The following is a 22,897-nucleotide window of genomic DNA, read 5'->3' on the forward strand; positions in this document are numbered from 1 at the left end:
CAGGGATATAACCAGACCCACCTGTCGCATCTCCAATAAGGACTACTACGACTACTCAACTTCACATAAAACACATCTACCTTAGGGTAAGTCCTAATCTTGTCGTATTTACTGAGAACCTAGTGCCTGCAGTATCCGACCTATATCTTCTACGATCTTAGGATCATATCCATCCCGGACTAGTCCACCACCAGAGGTGGCTCCCTACAGACCTCGGTCCAAGAAATACAAACACCGCACGCCTCTGTCCTTGTTGTTCACCAACAGCAGGTAAAATACCACTTCCACTAATAACGTCTAGTCTATTACTCTCAAGTTCTTATGCACTTCTCTTGCACCCCAGGTATCCAGAATATGTGAAGCTTCCTACTGACACTAGAGTCCGCCGCCTAAAGGGCCTCAGGGCTACTACAAGGACACCCAGTCTAATCCTAACAGGTAACTTACACTTATACCATATTTATTTAGAACCGATATTTTAGTACAACGACACCACACCATATTACCATATTGTAATACGATTCCTCTTTTATTAGGTCCACCTTTTTACTACCCCAGCATCGACTACCCCAAGACTTTATGGAAAGCTGTTTTATCCTTTAACTCAGAACCATATTTATTTATTTATTAATTTTTTATCTACCTCTCATATCGTCTATTTTAACCCTCTTTTTGTTTTTAAATAACTGTATCAATAAAAATACTTTTTAGCCATTCCTTCTCCCGTATCCTTCTTCTACTACCATTAGCGCGAATTTTAAACCATAGGTTATTTTGTTTTATATGTTTATGCAAAAATTTGTATGTTTTGGTGTTATGTCTTACAGCCCGAGGACGTGCTGTGATTTACCAGGGGGGAATGTAGCACCCTGAGGATTCGGCTGCTACAGGGGTATTGCACCTCAACCCAGAGGTGTGATATTCCACTCCCGGGTAAGGATGGAGTGTGGAACTGAGCTCGGTAGGCTGCATGCACTACACACATCCCATTTCCGAGGAGCAGACCGACGGTACTCCCACTTAGAAATGTGCAGGTACGACCGAGTCTGTTCCTGGCTGGAGTGGGAGGGGGGTGGTACATCCCAAGTAGTGTAGGGGCAGATAGGGGGAGCAGCCTGGGTAAAGATAGGAGCTCATTGGGTGCTGGTCACCTGAGCTCACACATAGAGGGTGTATATAAGGTGGGCACCATCAAAGAACAGGGTCAGTCTGCTGTAGAGGAGGAGTGAGTCAGCCTTTTGCGAAGAGTCTGTTGGAGAGCAGAAGAGCAGAGCAGAGAAGCCTGAGCCAGAGTGAGAGAGGAGAAGAAAGAGAGACCCAGAGGGGGAAACAGAAGAGAGGACTCTGAGACCCCAAATCCAATCCACGGGTGAAGAGTCGGCATCAGGGTACCGGAACCCAAGCTGGTGGGGGCAAAAACACACCCCAGCCAGAGACCGGAGGCCGTGGGCAGCGTCTGCCACGGCCACCCACCACATCCACCACGAAGGCATACCACGTGGAGGGTCAGGGAACCCAAGGCCAAGGGTCTCCCAACAGAAGGCCCGAGGGAGCTGGACCTGGGTGGATCACTAGTGGGGACGGCCAGAGAAAGGACAGAAGGAGAGCTCAGGGTCACGCTCCGGACTCGCTTGGGGGTTGGCTGGATCCAGGACCTGGTGGATGCAGCACGGCTCGGGAGGTCACTTGAAGCTGGAGTGACCGGAACATCAGCAGTGAGTAAATACCCTTAACTGCATAACCCGACTCTGTCTTCATTTAACACCTATGCTGCACCACCACAACCCCCATCCTCTGCACCTGACCCCCTGAGGCTATACCCCACCCGTTGGGGGTTATACCACCAAAAGCTGCACCAACACCATCAGCCTCAGCGGACCCTGCTGCAGCGGCAGCCATAGTGACCGCAATACAACGGGTGGCGTAGTCGACATTAAGAACTTAATAACATCTGTAGGACTGCCACATACAACTGAGTTTGACACCCTGGGCACGGACCGGGTCACAGCCACTCGGAAGACTACAACTCCCATCTGATCCGGCTCCGGATATTCCCCCTAAAGAATATGGCCCAGGGGGCGCGTCACTTGCATGGTGCACCACCTCCCACCATGCAAGACCGCAATCTTACCTGTCAGTCCATGCTGCACTCTTTGCTCCATTACCTGCTGTGTCCATGTCTCTTGTCTGATTGCTTAGGGCGTCGGCGCGGCTTTCTGCTTGTTTCTTATAGCTACTGTGTGCACAGTCCTAATGCATCCCCAGCCTATTGCTGTGAGTCACTGGATACTTAAACCCCCTCCACCCAGTAGGAGGTGCCTGAGCAACACTTTCACTCAGTTTGTCTTTTGCAACTGAGGTGCCAGGTCCTGTCCTGACTCTAGTCTGTCTGCCACCCTGGGGGCTGAGTACCCAGGGCCTTTTCCTGTACCTGTGACTTCTAGTCTGTTTCCGCCACCCTGGGGGCTGAGTACGCAGGGCCGCTACCTGTATCTCTGACTTCTAATCTGTTTCCGCCACCCTGGGGGCTGAGTTCCCAGGCTTGTTCCTGTACCTTGTTACCGGTTCAGTTCCTGTCTGAACAGTGTCCTAGCCCGTTACTTATATCTATGTCCGTACCTTCCCTTTGCCTGCAGTGTCTGAACCTGCACCTAACTCCAACTTCTGTACTTCTGTTTGTGAGTGTTGTGTCCACTCGCTACTTCATTGTAAGTACCTTGTGTGTATCTGGTTCTGCTTGTCCCCTTTCCCTGCCTCCATATCTACCTCCTGTGTTCTAACCATCTTCCTGTATTTTCCAGTCTGTTCCATGTGAACAGAGCCCTGTCCTGTCTGCCTTCACCTTCTGCTCTGTTCTGCTTGTTCACCGCTCCGGTGGTTCCGCTCTGCTCCGCTTGTTTACCGCACCTGCGGTTCTGTTCTGCTCTCCTTGTTCACCGTGCCTGCGGTTTTGCTTCGCTCTGCTTGTTCACCGCGCCTGCGGTTTTGCTCCGCTCTGCTTGTTCACCGGGCCTGCGGTTTTGCTCTGCTCTGCTTGTTCACCGCACCTGCGGTTTTGCTCCGCTCTGCTTGTTCACCGCACCTACGGTTTTGCTCCGCTCTGCTTGTTCACCGCACCTGCGGTTTTGCTCAGCTCTGCTTGTTCACCGCACCTGCGGTTTTGCTCCGCTCTGCTTGTTCACCGCACCTGCGGTTTTGCGCCGCATTGCTTGTTCACCACACCTGCGGTTTTGCTCAGCTCTGCTTGTTCACCACACCTGCTGTTTTGCTCCGCTCTGCTTGTTCACCGCACCTGCGGTTTTGCTCCGCTCTGCTTGTTCACCGCACCTGCGGTTGTGATCCACTCTGCTTGTTCACCGCACCTGTGGTTGTGCTCCGCTGTGCTTGTTCACTGCACCTGCGGTTGTGCTCCGCTCTGCTTGTTCACCGCACCTGCGGTTTTGCTCCACTCTGCTTTTTCACCGCTCCTGCGGTACTGCTCCGCTCTGCTTGTTCACCGCACCTGCGGTTTTGCTCCGCTTGTACACCGCACCTGCGGTTGTGCTCCACTCTGCTTGTTCACCGCACCTGCCGTTTTGCTCTGCTCTGCTTGTTCACCGCACCTGCGGTTTTGCTCCGCTTGTACAGGGGCGTGCTGAAGCTGTCGGCAGTGGCTGTGACGTTAGTACCCTCTGATGTACAGTTGGTCTCTCCGGAATCTGTATTAGACCTCGCTGATAAATTTTCTGGAGAGAAAGACCAGTTTAGGGTCTTCAGGGAGAGCTGTAGGTTATTTTTTACCCTGCGCCCCTGATCGTTGGGAAGAGTTCCAGCAGGTGGGAAAAATCCTGTCCCTTCTGCAAAGGTGCCCTCAGACCTGGGCATTTTCCTTGTCCCCACAAGCCCCAGAACGGTTTTCTGTTGACACCTTCTTTGACAGTTTAGGACTGACATATGACGAACCCAAGAGGATCCAGGTCCCTGAGGTAAGATCAAGGCGTCGCACAGCTGAGGACTACTGTACTGAGTTCTAGCAGTGGTCCACTGCAGTTCTGTGGAACAATGCAGGTCTCAGGTGCCAGTTCCACAAAGGCCTTTCCAAAACCCTTAAGAACGCCCTGGTCCTCCATGAAGCTCCTTGTTCCCTGGCGGAGGCCATGACCCAGGCCATACGAATGGACTGTAGAATCCATGAGAGACATGAGGAACACCAAGCTGCCCATTATATATCCCCGGAGCAGGTCCATTTACCGGAGGTGGAGCCATTGGAGATTAAAGTTGCCAATCTTCGTGTTGTAGACGTAGACAAGATCTCAGACTGCCTGTACTGTGGTCTCTCTGGACATTTTCTCAAGAATTGCCCTACTCGCCCTCAGGCTAGCAAACCATCAGGAGAACGTCTGAGTGTGGGTGATGGCCAAGGAGGTCACCCAGACTCCCAGGTACCTTTTTCTTCTAAAGTACTGATAAATACAGTGTTATGCTTTGAGAACCAGGTGTTATCAACATTGGCTTTCATTGACTGTGGGTCTGCTGCTAACTTTATTGATTCGGGACTGGTTCGGAAGTTAGGGTTAGGGACAGTTAGTTTAGGAAGACCCATGCAAATCTTCGCCCTTGACAAGACACCATTATCTAGGAATTTGATCAAGAAGGTAACAGTGGATTTCACGCTTCAAGTGGGAGCACTCCACTTTGAATCCTTCTCATGTTTTGTGTTGGATAATTTACCTGTTGGGTTGGTACTAGGGCTTCCATGGTTGCAGATTCACAATCCTGTTATTGATTGGTGTCAGAGGGAGATTGTTAAATGTGGCCCTAATTGTTGCAAGAAATCGCTAAAAACTGTACAAATATGCTCATCTAGTCTGAAGGGTCTGCCGGGGTACCTGAAGGACTTTGGAGATATGTTCTTGGAGAAAGAGACGGAGATACTACCTCCCCATCATCCTTATGATTGTGCTATTGATCTTATTCCTTGTGCCAAATTGCCTAAAGCTCTCCTTTACAATTTGTCTGGGTCTGAATGGGCAAGAGTATGCTAACAAAAGTTTACGGAAGGGTCATATCTGTCCTTCCTCCTCTCCGGTAGCTGCCGCTTTTTTCTATGTATAAAAGAAAGATGGGGGTCTCCGTCCTTGCCTTGATTTCCGAGAACTCAACAAAATCATGGTTAAAAACACGTACCCACTTCCACTCATCCACAACCTATATAATCAGCTTCTGGGGGCCATGGTGTTCTCTAAACTTGATCTTAGAGGGGCTTACAATTTGATACGCATCCGGGAGGGTGATTAGTGGAAAACAGCGTTTTTAAGGTCTGAGGGTCTCTTTGAAAACCTTGTCATTAGTGTTGAGCGAATTTGTTCAGCATTTCGGAGCCAATTTTTTGGCGCGAACAAGTCGGGACCCTGCACACGAACACAAATTTTAAATGCCAAACAAGTTAGCTCAACACTACTTGTCATGCCATTTGGGTTATTAAATGCACATGTCCGTGTTGTGTTACAAAGATTAAGTGAGAACTCTTTGTGTGCTAAATTAGAGAAATGTGTTTTTGAAAGGTACAGGCCATAATTGACTGGGTTCAGCTTTGTGATCTCAAGCCTTTGGAGCATTTTGTGGGATTCGCCAACTATTATAAGAAATTTATCAAGGGGTTTTCTCAGATTGTGTAACCTCTTACTGACCTTACATGTAAGGGGGCAAATCTCAAGGTGTGGTCACAGAGTGCTATCAGGGCTTTTGAAACATGAAAAGAGTGTTTCATGTCTCTTCCCATTCTGATCTAACCGGATCTCAAAGAGCCATTCATTGTAGAGGTGGATGCTTCGGAGGTCGGAGTGGGGGCGGTTTTGTCGCAGGGGTCCAAAACTCTGACTAACTTGCGTCTATGGGCTTTTTTGTCTAAAAAATTTTCGCCGGCGGAAAGAAGTTATGATGTTGGGAATCATGAGTTACTTTCTGTAAAATTAGCCTTTGAGGAATGGAGGCATTTTTTGGAGGAGCGGTTCATCCAGTTACTGTGGTCACTGATCAGAAGAATCTAGCTTACATTGAATCAGCTAAAAGATAAACTCCCACAGAGGCATTACATTCAGACCGGGGTCTAAGAATGTGAAAGCTGACGCATTATCTCGTAGTCTCAATTCAGTTTCTCCTCCAGTACCTCCATCCTCCATAATTCCTCAGGGTATTGTAGTTTCTATGGTAACCTCAGAATTGGAAAAGGAGATCCATAACGCCCAGTCATTGGCTCCTCCCACCACTCCAGGATCTAAATCATTTGTGCCTGTGTACCTAAGATTGTGTGTGTTACAAGAATTTCATGATTCCGTCTTAAGTGGTCATCCTGGGGTTACTGCTACATGGAAAGCCATTGCCAGACTTTTTTGGTGGCTGTCCATGCATAATGATATCAAAGAGCAGCTATATTGCAGGCACCAAGGTTGTGCAGCGTCCCTCAACCCCAAGGACGCTGCACAACCTTGGTGCCTGCAATATAGCTGCTCTGTGGTATGTTTATCATCTTGTTACACCATGTTTTTTGCATTTTGCACTGTTAGGATATCTTTAACTCACAGCTTGCACTTTAGCACTTTATGGAAGTATAGTATTAATTTTATACCATATACATAAAATATTAGGCATATATATGCAGTGGTTGATCCCTCATAGCATGGAGGTGCTTTTTATCTCTTTTCTATTTTGTGTCTGTGTATTTTATTAATAAAAATTTAATGTTTGCTGAATTAAATTTGGTCTCTGACTAATTTATCAGATTCTGGACCAAATTATTTGATATTTTTGGAAGGAATAAGTCATGTGCTAGACCTTTATACTGACCACACATATATTTATACCTGTAGATGAGATCCCCTCTGAGGCGTCGTTTTTCTAAGCTAAACAAGCTCAACTTTTTCAACCTCTCATCATATGAGAGGTCTACCATCCAACAGTGCTGGCCAAAAGTATTGGCACCCCTGCAATTCTGTCAGATAATACTCAGTTTCTTCCTGAAAATGATTGCAATCAGAAATTCTTTGGTATTATTCTCTTCATTTAATTTGTCTTCAATGAAAAAAACACAAAAAGAATTGTCCTAAAGCCAAATTGGATATAATTCCACACCAAATCTAAGAAAGGGGGGTGGACAAAAGTATTGGCACCCTTTGAAAAATCATGTGATGCTTCTCTAATTCGTGTAATTAACAGCACCTGTAACTTACCTGTGGCACCTAACAGGTGTTGGCAATAACTAAATCACACTTGCAGCCAGTTAACATGGATTAAAGTTGACTCAACCTCTGTCCTGTGTCCTTGTGTGTACCACATTGAGCATGGAGAAAAGAAAGAAGACCAAAGAACTGTCTGAGGACTTGAGAAACCAAATTGTGAGGAAGCATGAGCAATCTCAAGGCTACAAGTCCATCTCCAAAGACCTGAATGTTCCTGTGTCTTCCGTGCGCAGTGTCATCAAGAAGTTTAAAGCCCATGGCACTGTGGCTAACCTCCCTAGATGTGGACAGAAAAGAAAAATTGACGAGAGATTTCAACGCAAGATTGTGCGGATGGTGGATAAAGAACCTCGACTAACATCCAAACAAGTTCAAGCTGCCCTGCAGTCCGAGGGTACAACAGTGTCAACCCGTACTATCTGTCGACGTCTGAATGAAAAGGGACTGTATGGTAGGATACCCAGGAAGACCCCACTTCTTACCCTGAGACATAAAAAAGCCAGGCTGGAGTTTGCCAAAACTTACCTGAGAAAGCCTAAAACGTTTTGGAAGAATGTTCTCTGGTCAGATGAGACAAAAGTAGAGCTTTTTGGGAAAAAGCATCAACATAGAGTGTACAGGAAAAAAAAAGAGGCATTCAAAGAAAAGAACACGGTCCCTACAGTCAAACATGGCGGAGGTTCCCTGACGTTTGGGGTTGCTTTGCTGCCTCTGGCACTGGACTGCTTGACCGTGTGCATGGCATTATGAAGTCTGAAGACTACCAACACATTTTGCAGCATAATGTAGGGCCCAGTGAGAGAAAGCTGGGTATCCCTCAGAGGTCATGGGTCTTCCAGCAGGACAATGACCCAAAACACACTTCCAAAAGCACTATAAAATGGTTTTAGAGAAAGCACTGGAGACTTCTAAGGTGGCCAGCAACGAGTCCAGACCTAAATCCCATAGAACACCTGTGGAGAGTCTCAAAATGGCAGTTTGGAGAAGGCACCCTTCAAATATCAGGACCTGGAGCAGTTTGCCAAAGAAGAGTGGTCTACAATTCCAGCAGAGCATTGTAAGAAACTCATTGATGGTTACCGGAAGCGGTTGTTCGCAGTTATTTTGGCTAAAGGTTGTGCAACCAAGTATTAGGCTGAGGGTGCCAATACTTTTGTCCGACCCTTTTTTGGAGTTTTGTGTGAAATGATCAATGATTTGATTTTTGCTTCATTCTCTTTTGTGTTTTTTCCTTGCAAGCAAATTAAATGAAGAGAATAAGACCAAAGAATTTGTGATTGCAATCATTTTCAGGAAGAAACTGAGTATTATCTGACAGAATTGCAGGGGTGCCAATACATTTGGCCAGCACTGTATATAATAATCTAGTTGCCCGCCTTTGAACTGACTCTAACTTCTGAATATCCTTTCTAAAATGTGGAGCCCAAAACTGGATCCCATATTCCAGATGTGGCCTCACCAGTGATTTATAAAGGGGTAACAATACGTTGGGATTGCAGGATTTTATTTCTCTTTTTATACACCCTAAAATCTTGTTTGCTTTTGCGGCTGCTGCTTGACATTGAGCACTGCTGCTCAGCTTACTTGTAACTAGAATACCCAAATCCTTCTCCTGTTCTGTAGTCCCGAGTATACTCCCACTTAATGTATATGCAGCATTAGGATTACTACATCCTAGGTGCATTACTCTACATTTATCTACATTAAACCTCATCTGCCAAGTGTTTGCCCATTCAGTCATCTTATCCAGATCGTTCTGCAATATCGTAATGTCAAGATCAGATTTTAATATCCTACATAGTTTGGTGTCGTCAGCAAAAACTGACACTTTATTCTCAATCCCATCCCCAAGGTCATTAATAAAGAGGTTAAAGAGAAATGGTCCTAGCACAGATTCCTGTAGCACCCCACTGCTGACTATGTCCTATTTAGAGAATGTACCATTTATGACGACTCTTTGTTTCCTATCATTTAGCCAATTCCTCACCCATCTACATATAGTTCCCCCAAGTCATTGCTTCTGTAGCTTCAGTATATGTGGTACAGTATCAAATGCCTTTGCAAAGTCCAGGTAAATCACATCAGCCGCATTACCAACATCCAGATTTGCACTTATCCCCTCATAGAACCCCAACATGTTGGTTAGACACAACCTATTTTTCATGAATCCGTGCTGATTATCATTTATCATATTATTCTCTGCAATATATCTCTGCAGGTCATCTCTTATGATGCCCTCAAAAACTATGCACACTACTGATGTCAGACTTACTGGACGGTAGTTACCTGGATCCACCTTCTTACCTTTCTTAAATATCGGTACCACATTAGCTATCCTCCAATCCTGTGGCACTACCCCTGTTACAAGAGTGTCTAAGAATACGAGATGCAGCGGTTTGTCAATTACTCCCAGCAAGCTCAATTCCCTCAGTATCCGTGGATGAATACCATCTGGTCCAGGGGATTTGACAATGTTTAATTTGCTCAGACGCAGGTGTACTTCTTTTGTGTTAAACTAGTTATATTAGGAGGTGAACTTTGATTTTTGCCCTCTTGAAAGAACCCTGAAACAGACTGTTTGAAGGTGAACACGTATGAAAAGTGTCTGCTTAATATCTCAGCCTTTTCTTTGTCCTCTATAATTATCTTGTTATTATTGTCTTTTAAGAGGCCAATACCATCTGATTTACTCTTTTTGGCATTGATGTATGTATAACATTTTTGGGAATTTAATGTCCCTGTCAATTTGTTTCTCTGTAGATAATTTTGCTAGGTTGATTTCTTTTTACATTTCTTATTTAGGTCTTTATACTACTGAAATGCTATTTCTATATTCTTGGCCTTCAAGATTTTGAATGCCCTTTGTTTTTGTCTTATTAAAATTTGTACTGTCTTATTTATCGATAATGGTTTCTTTTTATTCCTGGTTCCTTTTTATTCCAGGGTATAAATTTTCTACAGGAATCTAGTAGTATTTCCTTAAACATGCCCCATTTATATTCGGTATCCCCAGTTACCATGATATGGTCCCAGTCTACACAATTAAGCTCTTCCCTTTATTTGTTGAAATCAGCTTTCCTAAAGTTCCAGGTTTTAGCATTTTCATTTTGAAATGTTTTATTAAATATTACATTGAAACTTATCATATTATGGTCGCTGTTTCCCAGATGCTCCCGGACCTATAGATCTGAAATTGTATCTGGTCTATTTGACAGCACCAGATCCAGCAGATTACCGTACCTCCCCTGGTTGGTTCATCTACCAACTAAGAGAGGTAATTGTCCTGAACTGTGGATAAGAATTTGTAGCTTTAAGTACAACTGGAAGATTCTATGTCCCATTGAAAATCTGGATAGTTAAAATCCCCCATAATAAGGACCCTATTATTATTTGCTGCATTTTTAATTTGTTCCATCATTTTGTCCTCTACCAGTTCAGCTATATTAGGAGGCTTGTAACAAACTCCACTTAGCAGCTTTCCAGTATTACCATCCCCATGTACATTTACCCAAATTGACTCTACATTGTCGCAGCTTCTCCCAATGTTGTCATTGAGCACAGTTTTTAAGTTGGATCTTACGAAAATACACATCCCTCCACCATTTTTGTCTTTCCTGTCCTTTCTAAATGTAGCGTATCCCTCTATATTTGTCACCCAGTCATGGCTTTCATCCAGCCAGGTTTCTGTAATACCCACCACATCGTATTCTGTGACTGACATAAGAGTCTCCAGTTCAGCCATTTTGTTTGCAAGACTTCTTGCATTTGCCAGCAGACATTTAATACAATTAGCACATTCGCTACTCCTACTCGGCTCCCTACTTTCCTTGCGTATCCCAGCCCCCCTTAGATCCTCCATAGCCCCTACTCTCCCACTCTGTCTACTCTATCTAACCCCATATAAGCATGACTACCCTCCCTCCCCCCAGATCTTAGTTTAAAAGCTTCCCCATCCGTCTGACCATTTTCCCTCCCCCAAAGCTGCACCTTCCCCATTAAGATGCAACCCATCCCTACCATAGAGCCTGTAGCCAACAGCGAAATCGGCACAGTTCTCCATGTACCCAAACCCTTCCTTCCTGCACTAATTTCTAAGCCACTTATTTATCTCCCTAAGCTCCCGATGTCTTTCTAGTGACGGAGGTGGCACCGGCAGTATTTGTGAAAACACCACTTTTGAGGTCCTGGTCTTCAGCTTCTTTCCTAGTTCCCTGTACTCATTTTTAAGGACCTTCCACCTCCCTCTAACTTTGTCATTAGTACCAATGTGTACCATGAACAGTGGGTTTTCCCCAGCCCCACCCAGCAATCTGTCTATCCGATCCGCAATATGTTGAACCCGAGCACCCGGGTTATGTTTTTGTGAAAAGTGTCTTGAAACCACAGACACGTTTAATGTTGTGGAATTGATTGCATCGGATAAATGTCCGCTAATATATTTCTTAGCGGACCTGACGTGCATCCTACATATTGTAGTTAACTCTCTATACACTCTATTTAATAGATGACCCCTATAGTGTTACAATTGATGAAACTGTGTATTGCAAATTGTTGTCCCGTTAGGTTTTCTTCAAATGTGTCGGTTTTATTAACATAGTTGCATGCTTTACAGGGTGCATGTCCACATTTAAAAAAAAAATTATAGGATAACCAAGTCACATTGCGTTTGATATTTGTTTCTTGAAAATAACTAGGTGAAAGTTTTCCGCCAAGTGTAGAAGCCTTTTTGAATACAAAACTCAAACAAAATATGCAAAAGAATTTACAAAGTCTGGAGGATGGATCTCAGACATCAAAAAAACTAAGTTTGAAAGAGATATCAAAGACTACGAGTCAAATTCAATTTACACATGGAAGTGAAACAAACCAAGAGCTACTGTTCTGAAATACAAGTCACACAATAAATTCAAAGGAAATAGAGGAGAGCGGAGGTCAGCTTCACAAATCCTAATGTGTCCATGGGTTCCTCTAATTATAATTCTCTGAGGACTTATCTGATGCATCAGTGGGATCAACTAAAGACAGATGGAACAAAATTTTTTTTCAAGTACTCCCCACAATTCAGCACAAAACAACAGAGACGGGCGGGCAGAAAGCACAAACGTGCCCGGACATGTGTGTTACATGCCGGAGTGCATCATGGTCTCCTATCTGCGAATGCGCATGTCCGGAAGCATGCGTTCCACACCGGAGAGCATAATGGTTTTGGATTGCATTCCACCAACATAGGATTTTTCTATCTTTGAGATCAGCGTCATGGGAGACTAAAAACAAGTATTGCACATCCTCCCATCATGCAATAGGCATGTAGATCTACTTTATCACTACATAAGATATGGGATGATGGCCCACAGTAGATTCCTAAATGGTCAAATTTTCTCTCTATTGCACAATTAGAGATAAACAAGGATTACCACAGTTGTTAATTATGAAATAGTAAAAGTGGAATATAATTGATAAGTAATAATTCTGATATAGAATATATATGTGAACCCCATTCACAGGGAAATGACTAGCAATGGGTAGAGTATACAATCCAAAAATATAATCCAGAATGGGGCTGTATTCATACAAAACAAGCATAGGAAATCTGCTCATTGAGTCCCTTAGGGGCCAGTGAAATCAGTCTAACAATCCACTCACTTTCTTTTTTGAGGATACATCTATTGTTATCACCTCGTCTCACAATGAGTTTAACCATCTCAATGATACAAAAGGAGATGTCTCCAGATTCACCTCGATGTACACTGTTTATGTGTCTCTCTAATGAGGTGTCCCAACCATGGCGTATGTCACCCAAATGCTCCCCCACCCTCCTCCTAGACTCCCACTTGATCTTGCCTACATAATCTAGGGGGCAGGTGCATGTGACCATATATACTAGTCCTGTGGTTTTACAGTTGGAATAATCCCACTGGAAAAAAAGATTTTAACCATGGAGGAGCTCTAGAACGATTTACATGGTCTCATCCAATTACATGTACAATGTTCTCCAAATCTAAAGAAACTGCAGATTCCTCTATCTAGCCAAGTCCCCTTGGGTGCAGGTTTTTTATAGAAATTATGCACTTAATGGTCCCTAATGGACCGACCCTTTCTGAAAGTTATTGTGAGAGTAGATCCCACTGCACCCCTCAGGTCCGGGACAGTCACAAGTATATCCCAGTGTTTTCTGAGGATATGAAAGATACAGTCACTCTGATTGTCATAAGTTTTTCTTACTCGTGTAGTTCAATATTTTTCTTGGTCTCTTGGTTAGGTATGGAGGAGTGTGTGTCTCTCCCATTTTTCTGCAAACGATGATGTGAAATCCAAAATGTACCAGGAGTACCCTTTTTCCCTGAATCTGGTGTTCAGGTCTATTGCCTGTATATTAAAATCTGTGACATTATGGCAGTACCTTCTCAACCATAAAAATTGGCCCTTGGGTATTCCTCTTTTTATGGGGATGGGGTGGTGGCTATCCCACTTCAATAGTTTATTAGTGCTTGTAGGTTTATGGTAGATGAGTGTTCCTAGGGTCCCATTCCAATCTTTCTTGATTAGTACATCCAAGAACGGCAACTGGTAATAATTAAACTCTGATATAAATCTCAGGCCCAGTCTATAAATATTGAGTTCCCTGACAAATTCAAAACATTGTTCACTCTTCCCAGACCAGATGATAAAAATGTAGTCAGTATATTTATATCATACCCCAATATATGGATGTCATCACTTATGATCATCCCTGAATATTGTGTTTTCCTCCCACCAGCCCAGGAATAGGTTAGCATATGAGGGGGCACAGAGGCTCCCCATCGCAGTACCCCTGAGCTGGGGGAAGTACTTACTGTCAAAAGAAAGACGTTATAAGTAAGAGTGAATTTTAGAAGATCCTCCATGAAGTCATTATGTCTGCTACACTCTATTGATGTCGATTTCAATAAACGTCTTACCCCTCTGATACCATCCTCATGCAGTATATTACTGTACAAAGCCTCGATATCTAGTAAGGCCTGCTCCCCTACATGCAAGTATACATGCTCGAGGGTCTACATGTAGGGGAGCAGGCAGAGGGAAAACCAACTCCAGAGGGATTATTCCAACTGTAAAACCTCAAGACTTATTCCAACTGCAGGACCTCAGGGAGCATTATACTGTGTGGGGGCATCATACATACTGCATAAGGGGCATAATGGGGGCATTACACTGTGGGGGCATCATACATCCTGCATAAGGGGCATAATGGGGGCATTACACTGTGTGGGGGGCATCATACATCCTGCATATGGGGCATAATGGGGGCATTACACTGTGGGGGCATCATACATCCTGCATAAGGGGCATAATGGGGGCATTACACTGTGTGGGGGCATCATACATCCTGCATAAGGGGCATAATGGGGGCATTACACTGTGTGGGGGCATCATACATCCTGCATAAGGGACATAATGGGGGCATTACACTGTGGGGGCATCATACATCCTGCATAAGGGGCATAATGGGGGCATTACACTATGTGGGGGCATCATACATCCTGCATAAGGGGCATAATGGGGGCATTACACTGTGGGGGCATCAAGGGGGCATTACACTGTGTGGGGGCATCATACATACTGCATAAGGGGTATAATGGGGGCATTACACTGTGGGGCCAGTAAAGGGGTCCTGTACTATGAGAACAATACGTTTCCTCCCTTCCTGCCTCCATAGTTGGGTCGTATGTATCTATTACAGGAAACAGAACAAAAACCTTATGATTCTTATAAAGGGGCAACACAAGACCCCAAAAGAGTCTTGGTGCTGAAGGGGTTAATGCCCCCTGCGCCCAGTAATGGGGGTCTCCACATACCTCCACCTGCAGAGCCGCCACCACATATATGGCTGTTCTGTGCGCACAGGACCTGTGATGAGGTCACAGGAGGGGAGGAGTCAGGGGTCACATGATCAGGGGCCTCAGTGGATGCAGGACTCTGCTGTGCTGGTTGTCATGGTGCTGGATGGATACTCCGGACCCCCGGCGTGTTAGGGCCAGACGGGGTCTTTGTCCCTGGAGCGGCTCAGCTCGGTATAATGAGACTCTGATCTTGTTCTTATAAAGAGGGTTGGAGTAGAATAGAAGCTGCCTGAATATGAGGACCTTGTCTGATCTCTATGTCCTTGTGTACAGAGCTATGGAGATGGCGCTATTCTCTGTATAATAGATGTGATGTCTCTGGAGCCCTAATATTCCTGTACAGGGGTCTCTGTAGAGATAATCTTACCCCAGCATTATGGATTGGGAGAAAGGAGAAAGCGGATTGGTGACATTTTATTGTAATTTCCCTTTAAAAAAAAACAAAACCTGTAATAAAAAATAACTGATTAAAAAAAGTGGTTCATTTTCCCCCATTTTGTCTGTAGGAGGTAAAGAGCTGAGGCTGAAGATGCTTTATCTCCAGAAGTCTACAAAAGAGGGAGGATTGGCAGCTCCGAATGTCCTTGTCTATTTTGGGATTATGAGTTAGGAAAAGGGGCAGGAGAACATTTTCGATTTTGTTTTGGGGGCAAGAGATGTAATATTTGTCCATATAGTGTAAATATATGAATACAGTTAGGTCCAGAAATATTTGGACAGTGACTGAATCTTTGTGATTTCAGCTCTGCAGCCAACTTATTAGGATTTAAAATGAAACAACTGAGATACAATAGAACGGGAGACTTTCAGGTTTAATTAAATCAGTTCAACAAAAATATCCTGTGAAATGTTTAGGAATTGCAACCATTTCTCTACGAACCCTCCTCATTTCAGCAGCTCAAAAGTAATTGGACAAATTAACTTTACCATAAATACAATGTTCATGTTTAATACTTTAAAAGACCCAAGATAAAAACATAGTAAGTAAATACTCTTGCAGTAAATGAACAACAACAGTGAGTGCATGAAAATAATATAAGGTGCTTAGTTAACATAATTTTGATCAAAAAAATGTAAAAGCCATCCCAACACACCTCGGTGACCCTATTCGGGACGGTCCTAACCTCTAATATTAAAACCTTACCATTTGTCAAGTAGAGTGTACGTGGATAAGGACTGAGAAGTACCGAGACCCGGCTAATGGACACCCAGCCATGGGAAACTGCATGAATATATTGTCCAGCTCAAAGAAAAGGCAGGCATGTTTAATACTTTGAAGAGAATCCTTTGCAGCAATGATGGCCTGAAGTCTGGAAGCCATGGATGTCAAAGGCTGGGTTTCCTCCTTTGTGAGGCTTTGCCTCCTTCACTGCAGTGACTTCAGTTATTGCTTGTTTGTGGGTCTTTCTGCCTTATGTTTTGTCTACGGCCTGTGAAATGCAGCTCGATGGGGATGAGATCTGGTGACTGACCCGACCATTGCAGAATATTCCACTTATTTGCCTTAACCCCTTTACCCCCGAAGGTGGTTTGCACATTAATGACTGGACCAGTTTTTACAATTCTGACCACTGTCACTTTATGAGGTAATTACTCTGGAACGCTTCAACGGATCCCACTGATTCTGAGACTGTTTTTTCGTGACATATTGTACTTTATGATTGTGGAAAAATTTCTTCGATATCACTTGCGTTACTTTGTTAAAAAATCGGAAATTTGGTGAAAATTTAGCAATTTTCAAACTTTGAATTTTCATGCCCTTAAATCAGAGAGATATGTCACACAAAGTGATGAGCGAGTATGTTCGGTTAACCCTTTCGGCGAGTATTCTCGGGTGAGTACTGAGTATTTTCAGTGTACTCGGTGATATATTTGAATCACTCCCGTGTGCATGATTTGCGATTGTTTGACAGCTTTAATACATGTGAGGAATGCGAAAGAAATAAGCATTCCTCACATGTATTAAAGCTGTCAAACAGTTTGATGTAGGTATATTTCCTCTCCCACAATTAATTCAGCTTCACACAGACAGAGGCTGGAGGAGGAGTTGCAAGTGTCAGCAGGGGAGACATGCAGCTCTGCTATATCTAGTTCTTCAATAGCACTGGCACAGTTCACCACCTCAGATGAACCAGCATCAGGCAACTTGCTTAGAGATATGCTGGTGGCAGCAGTTCTATGCAGAAGGACTTTACCACTTTATTATTGACTATTAGTGATGAGCGAGTATGTTCGGTTAACCCTTTCGCCGAGTATGCTCGGCCGAGCACCGAGTATTTATAGAATGCTCGGGCTTTAAGTTTTCGTTGCTCCATGAACATGATTTGCAACTGTTTGACAGATTTAATACATGTGAGGAATGCTGGAAAAACAGGCATTCCTCACATGTATTAAATCTGTCAAACAATCGCAAACCATGTTCACGGAGCGACGAAAACTTACAGCCCGAGCATTCTATAAATACTCGGTGTTCGGCCGAGTATACTCGGCGAAAGGGTTAACCGAACATACTCGCTCATCACTATTGACTATACAAACTGTAACTAAGGAACTAGATAAGAGAGTATCTCACATGGAAAATAAAATGGCAGCCTTTGCGAAATCACACAACAAGCTGATAGCTGCACATAATGAACTCTCAGACGAATTGTAAGCAATACAAACTAAACTAGTGGATTTAGAGGAAACAATGTAAAATTGCGAGGGATACCAGAAGATGTGCCTCCTCAAGAACTGGAGATTCCTTCAAGGTCTGATTTAAAGAAGTGCTGGCTCCAGCTCTAATGGGGTTAATCGACAACTTCCTGTCTCCTGACTTCCTGTGTTCTAATACTATAACATAGTAACATAGTAACATAGTTTGTAAAGCCGAATAAAGACTTGCGTCCATCAAGTTCGACCTGTTAGTTCTGTAATTGCTAAAGTTGATCCAGAGGAGGGCAAAAACCCCAAATGATTTGGCCAATCTTCACCTGAGGAAAAATTCCCTCCCGACTCTGAAACCAGCAGTCAGAATAAATCCCTGTATCAACCTACTATTTTATTTTTAAGTATATGCTGAAATCTGCCTGGTATCTAGAAATGCATCCAGTCCCCTCTTGAACTGGTGGAGTGAATCCGACATTACCGTCTCCTCACTCAGTGAATTCCATATTCTCACTGCTCTTACCGAAAAGAACCCCTTCCTATGCTGGTGCTGAAACCTTTTCTCTTCCAGTCTTAGTGAATGCCCTCTTGTTACCGTAATATTCCTCCTTTTGAACAAATCCCTGGCAAGGTCTCTATACTGTCCCCTAACATATTTGTACACATTTATTATGTCCCCCCTCAACCTTCTCTTTTCCAGGCTGAATAGTCCTAGTTTTGCCAACCTCTCTGGGTATTGCAGTCCCTCCATTCCCTTTATTAATTTTGTTGCCCTCCTTTGTACCTTTTCAAGCTCGTTTATATCCTTTCTATATATTGGGGCCCATAACTGAGCACAGTATTCCAAGTGTGGTCTGACCAGTGCTTTGTACAGTGGAAGAACAATGTTCTCATCCTTTGCAGCTATACCTCTTCTGATACATCCCATTACCCTGTTTGCCCTTACAGCAGCGGCCTGACTTTGGGCACTCCAATTTAGTTTGCTATCAATCAAGATACCCAAGTCCTTCTCCATCTCTGAATTCCCCAATGATTTCCCATTCAGTGAGTACTGGTGACTTCCATTTTTCCTTCCCATATGTATGACCTTACATTTCTCCTCAATAAACCTCATTTGCCATTTAATGCTTCACCTACCCAGCTTATCCAAATCCCTCTGTAGGTCTGCACTGTCCTCTTTTGTATTAATTGTTTTACATAACTTTGTGTCATCTGCAAATATTGATATTTTACTATTTATCCCGTTGACTATGTCGTTAATAAAGATATTAAATAACATTGGGCCTAGTACAGACCCCTGTGGTACCCCACTAGTGACGCTTACCCAATACCCACTTGCAGACATTTTCCCCCAGCCCCATCATTCTCATTTTGTATACCAACCTATTATGTGGCACGCTATCGAACGCTTTTGAGAAGTCGAGATACACGACATCCACTGGTTCCCCCTGATCTACTCGAGAGCCAACCTCCTCGTAGAAGTCAATCAGGTTTGTTTGGCAGGAGCGATTCCTCATGAATCCATGTTGGTTCGGGATTAAAAGATTATTAGCATCAAGATGCTCCGTAATTGCCTCTTTAATGAAGCTTTCAAAAATTTTGCCCACAACGGATGTCAGACTCACCGGCCGATAGTTTCCGGCGTCACTTTTCGCTCCCTTTTTGAATATTGGCACTACATTCGCCTGTCGCCAATCAAGTGGCACAGACCCAGTCTCAACAGAGTCCTTAAATATAAGATATAACGGTCTGTCTATCACATTACTTAGTTCCCTTAGTACCCGTGGGTGTATGCCATCAGGTCCTGGTGATTTGTTTATTTTAATGTTACTGAGGCGTTTCTGTACCCCAGCGTGGGTTAGATTTGTCATACTTAGTGGAGGATTAAGTTTGTCACTTCTCATTTCTCCTGTTAGTTCGATTTCCTTTGTGAAAGTTGTCGAAAAAAAATTATTTAATAGATTAGCTTTATCCTCATCTTTCTCTATGATTTTGCCTTCCTCACTTTTTATCGGTCCAATATTATCCGATTTAATCCTTTTACTATTTATATACGTAAGGAACAGTTTGGGATTTGATCTACTTTCCCTAGCAATACGTCTCTCTGTTTCCTCCTTCGCTATTTTTATTTGTTTTTTGCAGGTTCTCGTTTTTTCCTTGTAACACTTTAGTGCCTCCTTACTGTTTTCCTGTTTTAATCTCTTGAATGCCTCTTTTTCGCTATTTAACGCCCCTTTTAAGTTCTTGTTCAACCATATTGGTTTCCTCTTATTTCTGGCCCTTTTATTCCCATACGGTATATACCTCTCGCACTGAGTATTCAGAATTCTTTTGAAGGTTTCCCATTTACTATTCGAATTCCTTTGATTAAGAACTTTGTCCCAGTCAATAAGTTGAAGGCTTTCTTTCAGCTGATCAAACTTCGCCCTCCTAAAGTTTAATGTTTTTGTTGTTCCCTTATTGATAACCCTACTGAAGGGCATTTTGAAGTCGATAATATTATGGTCGCTATTACCTAGGTGCCCCCCTATCTGTACCTCAGTTATTCTATCAGGCCTATTAGTCAATATTAAGTCCAACACGGCCTTCCCTCTCGTTGGTTCCTGCACTAGTTGGGAGAGATAATTATCCTTAATATTTGTCAAGAACCTTTTTCCTTTCTGAGATCTACAGGTTTCTGTTTCCCAGTCAATATCAGGGTAGTTGAAGTCCCCCATAACAATCACTTCATTATGTTTTGCTACTTTGTCTATTTGTCCTAATAGCAGATTCTTATTCTCCTCTGTTATATTTGGTGGCTTATAGCAGACCCCCAGTAATATTTTATTATTATTTTTTGCCCCCTCTATTTCTACCCACATGGACTCGACCCCCTCTTCTCCCTCTCCTATATCTTCCCTTAGTCTGGGTTTTAGACATGACTTTACATATAAGCAGACTCCTCCGCCTTTCCCCTGTTTCCGGTCCCTTCTAAATAAACTATAATCTAATAAATTTACCGCCCAGTCGTAGCTATCGTCTAGCCAAGTCTCTGTTATACCTACGATGTCATACCTCTCCTCCGATATAAGCGCCCGCAGCTCATCCGCCTTATTGGTCAGGCTTCTTGCGTTGGTCAGCATGCAAGATAAAACTTTGGGGTTATTTAGCATTCTATTCTTCTCTAACGATCTAACTGTACTATCCCCACCCCCCTCTCCACCCTCATTATATTCACTTCTCCCCTTCCCCCTTGCTTGCCTCACATCCCACCTATTTCCTTGGTTTCCCCCCCCCGTCTCTAGTTTAAAAACTCCTCCAACCTATTAGCCATCTTCTTCCCCAGCACCGCTGCACCCTCCCCATTGAGGTGCAGCCCGTCCCTACGGTAGAGCCTGTAGCCGACCGCGAAGTCGGCCCAGTTCTCCATGAACCAAAACCCTTCTGCCTTGCACCAACTCTTTAGCCACTTATTCACCTCCCTAACTTCCCGTTGGCGCTCCTGTGTGGCTTGCGGGATTGGTAGTATTTCTGAGAAAACTACCTTGGAGGTCCTTGCCCTAAGCTTCCTACCTAGGTCCCTGAAATCATTTTTAAGGACCCTCCATCTACCACTCACTTTGTCATTGGTGCCGATGTGGACCATGACCGCTGGGTCTTCGCCAGCCCCACCCAGTAACCTGTCAACCTAATCCGCGATGTGCCGGACTCGAGCGCAAGGGAGGCAGCACACCATTCGGCGATCCCGGTCTTTGTGACAGATTGCCCTGTCTGTCCCCCTAATAATAGAGTCACCCACTACCAGGACCTGTCTTGCCTGCCCTACACTTCCCCCCTCCCCCTCATTACTGGAGCATACACTCCCCCGGCGGTCAGAGGATCTGTCGTGCTCCAATAATGCCGGTTCTGAACCAGCCTTCCTATACTTCTTCCCTCTATCCCTCCTAACTGTTATCCAGCTCCCTGCCTGTTCAGCCTGCACTTCCCCTCTATGCTCCACCCCCAGTATTGACCCATTGAGTGTCTGCTCGGTGAGCAGCAAACTCCGTTCCATGTTGTCGATGCTCCTCAGTACCGCTATCTGAGCACTTAGATCCAGAATTTGGGCTTCCAAGTGCACGATATGCTCACATCTCTCGCAGCAGTATGGATCCTCGAGCGGTTGCTCACGGAATGCATACATTGCGCAAGATGTACACTGCACGGCTCCGGCCAACATGGACGTCATTCTAAATATGGGGATACAGTCAGTATATATATATACAAGTACAAAACACAATTATTTATATATAGGTGTATGGACGGGGATCAATTAGGGATGTGCAAGTGTATCAATTAGATATCGGCGGGGGATCAGTTAAGTATGGACGGGGGATCAATAAAGTATCAAGTATGGATGGGGGAATCAGCTAAGTAGGTCAGGTGGATTAATTAAGTAAAAAGTAAAGTAAAGAAAGAATGAAATACAGTCAGCAATTCAGTCCTAAGTCCTCCCTTCCAAACTCCCTGAATCCAAAGTCACTGAAAAACAAGTCACACACTTACTTTCGTTCGCACTTACGCTCCGGACACAAAACTAAGAGATTTAAAGAGTTTTTTTTTTTTCCTTTTCCAGCAATGTACCCTTCACCTCAATGCACTTCCAAAGGACTTGATGCCCAACCAGCTGCCCTTATAAACCCTTAATTATGACCCCTTCCCCTTAATTAACCCCTTGTGAGTAAATCTACACCTCAGGATTTTAGTGCAATGTAGTTAACCCTTAAATACACAGGTAGTAAACTAAGAAACTAAAACTGTAGTGAGAAAATAGATTTTAAAAAGCCCAATAAATCTAAACAGGTAGAAAAGCACTCAGCAGGTCACAATGCAGCACTCACCGCAATTCACACAGGTATTTTCTGCAGGATTCCCAATACCTCTTCACTGAAAAACAAGTCACACACTTACTTTCGTTCGCACTTACGCTCCGGACACACGCAGCTCGTTCACACTCGCAAACTAAGAGATTTAAAGAGTTCCATCATGCATTGCACTGGCCTGTAAGCCAGCACCTAGCACACCCACCCTCCTCACCCTCCTCTATCTTCAATCTGTAGCATCTTATTGTGACACAAGCAACTATGGCTGAGGAGACATCACAGCAGTGTCACAAGCTCCAGCACCAAGGACGGC

General features: G+C 44.0%; 1 protein-coding gene across 1 annotated transcript in view; it reads right to left on the minus strand.

Moving 5' to 3' along the window:
• Positions 1 to 22,897, minus strand: part of LOC141201610 (uncharacterized) — a 108,841-nt gene that overhangs the window by 69,213 nt on the left and 16,731 nt on the right. Inside the window, exon 3 of the mRNA XM_073663613.1 lies at positions 15,053 to 15,106. Within this exon, the coding sequence (XP_073519714.1) occupies positions 15,053 to 15,106 (54 nt within the window). The remainder of the gene's footprint in view (positions 1 to 15,052; positions 15,107 to 22,897) is intronic.

Source organism: Phyllobates terribilis, unplaced genomic scaffold (genome assembly GCF_046119375.1).
Source record: "Phyllobates terribilis strain yellow unplaced genomic scaffold, ASM4611937v1 Scaffold_120__1_contigs__length_5212024, whole genome shotgun sequence".
Taxonomy (NCBI): Eukaryota; Metazoa; Chordata; class Amphibia; order Anura; family Dendrobatidae; genus Phyllobates; species Phyllobates terribilis.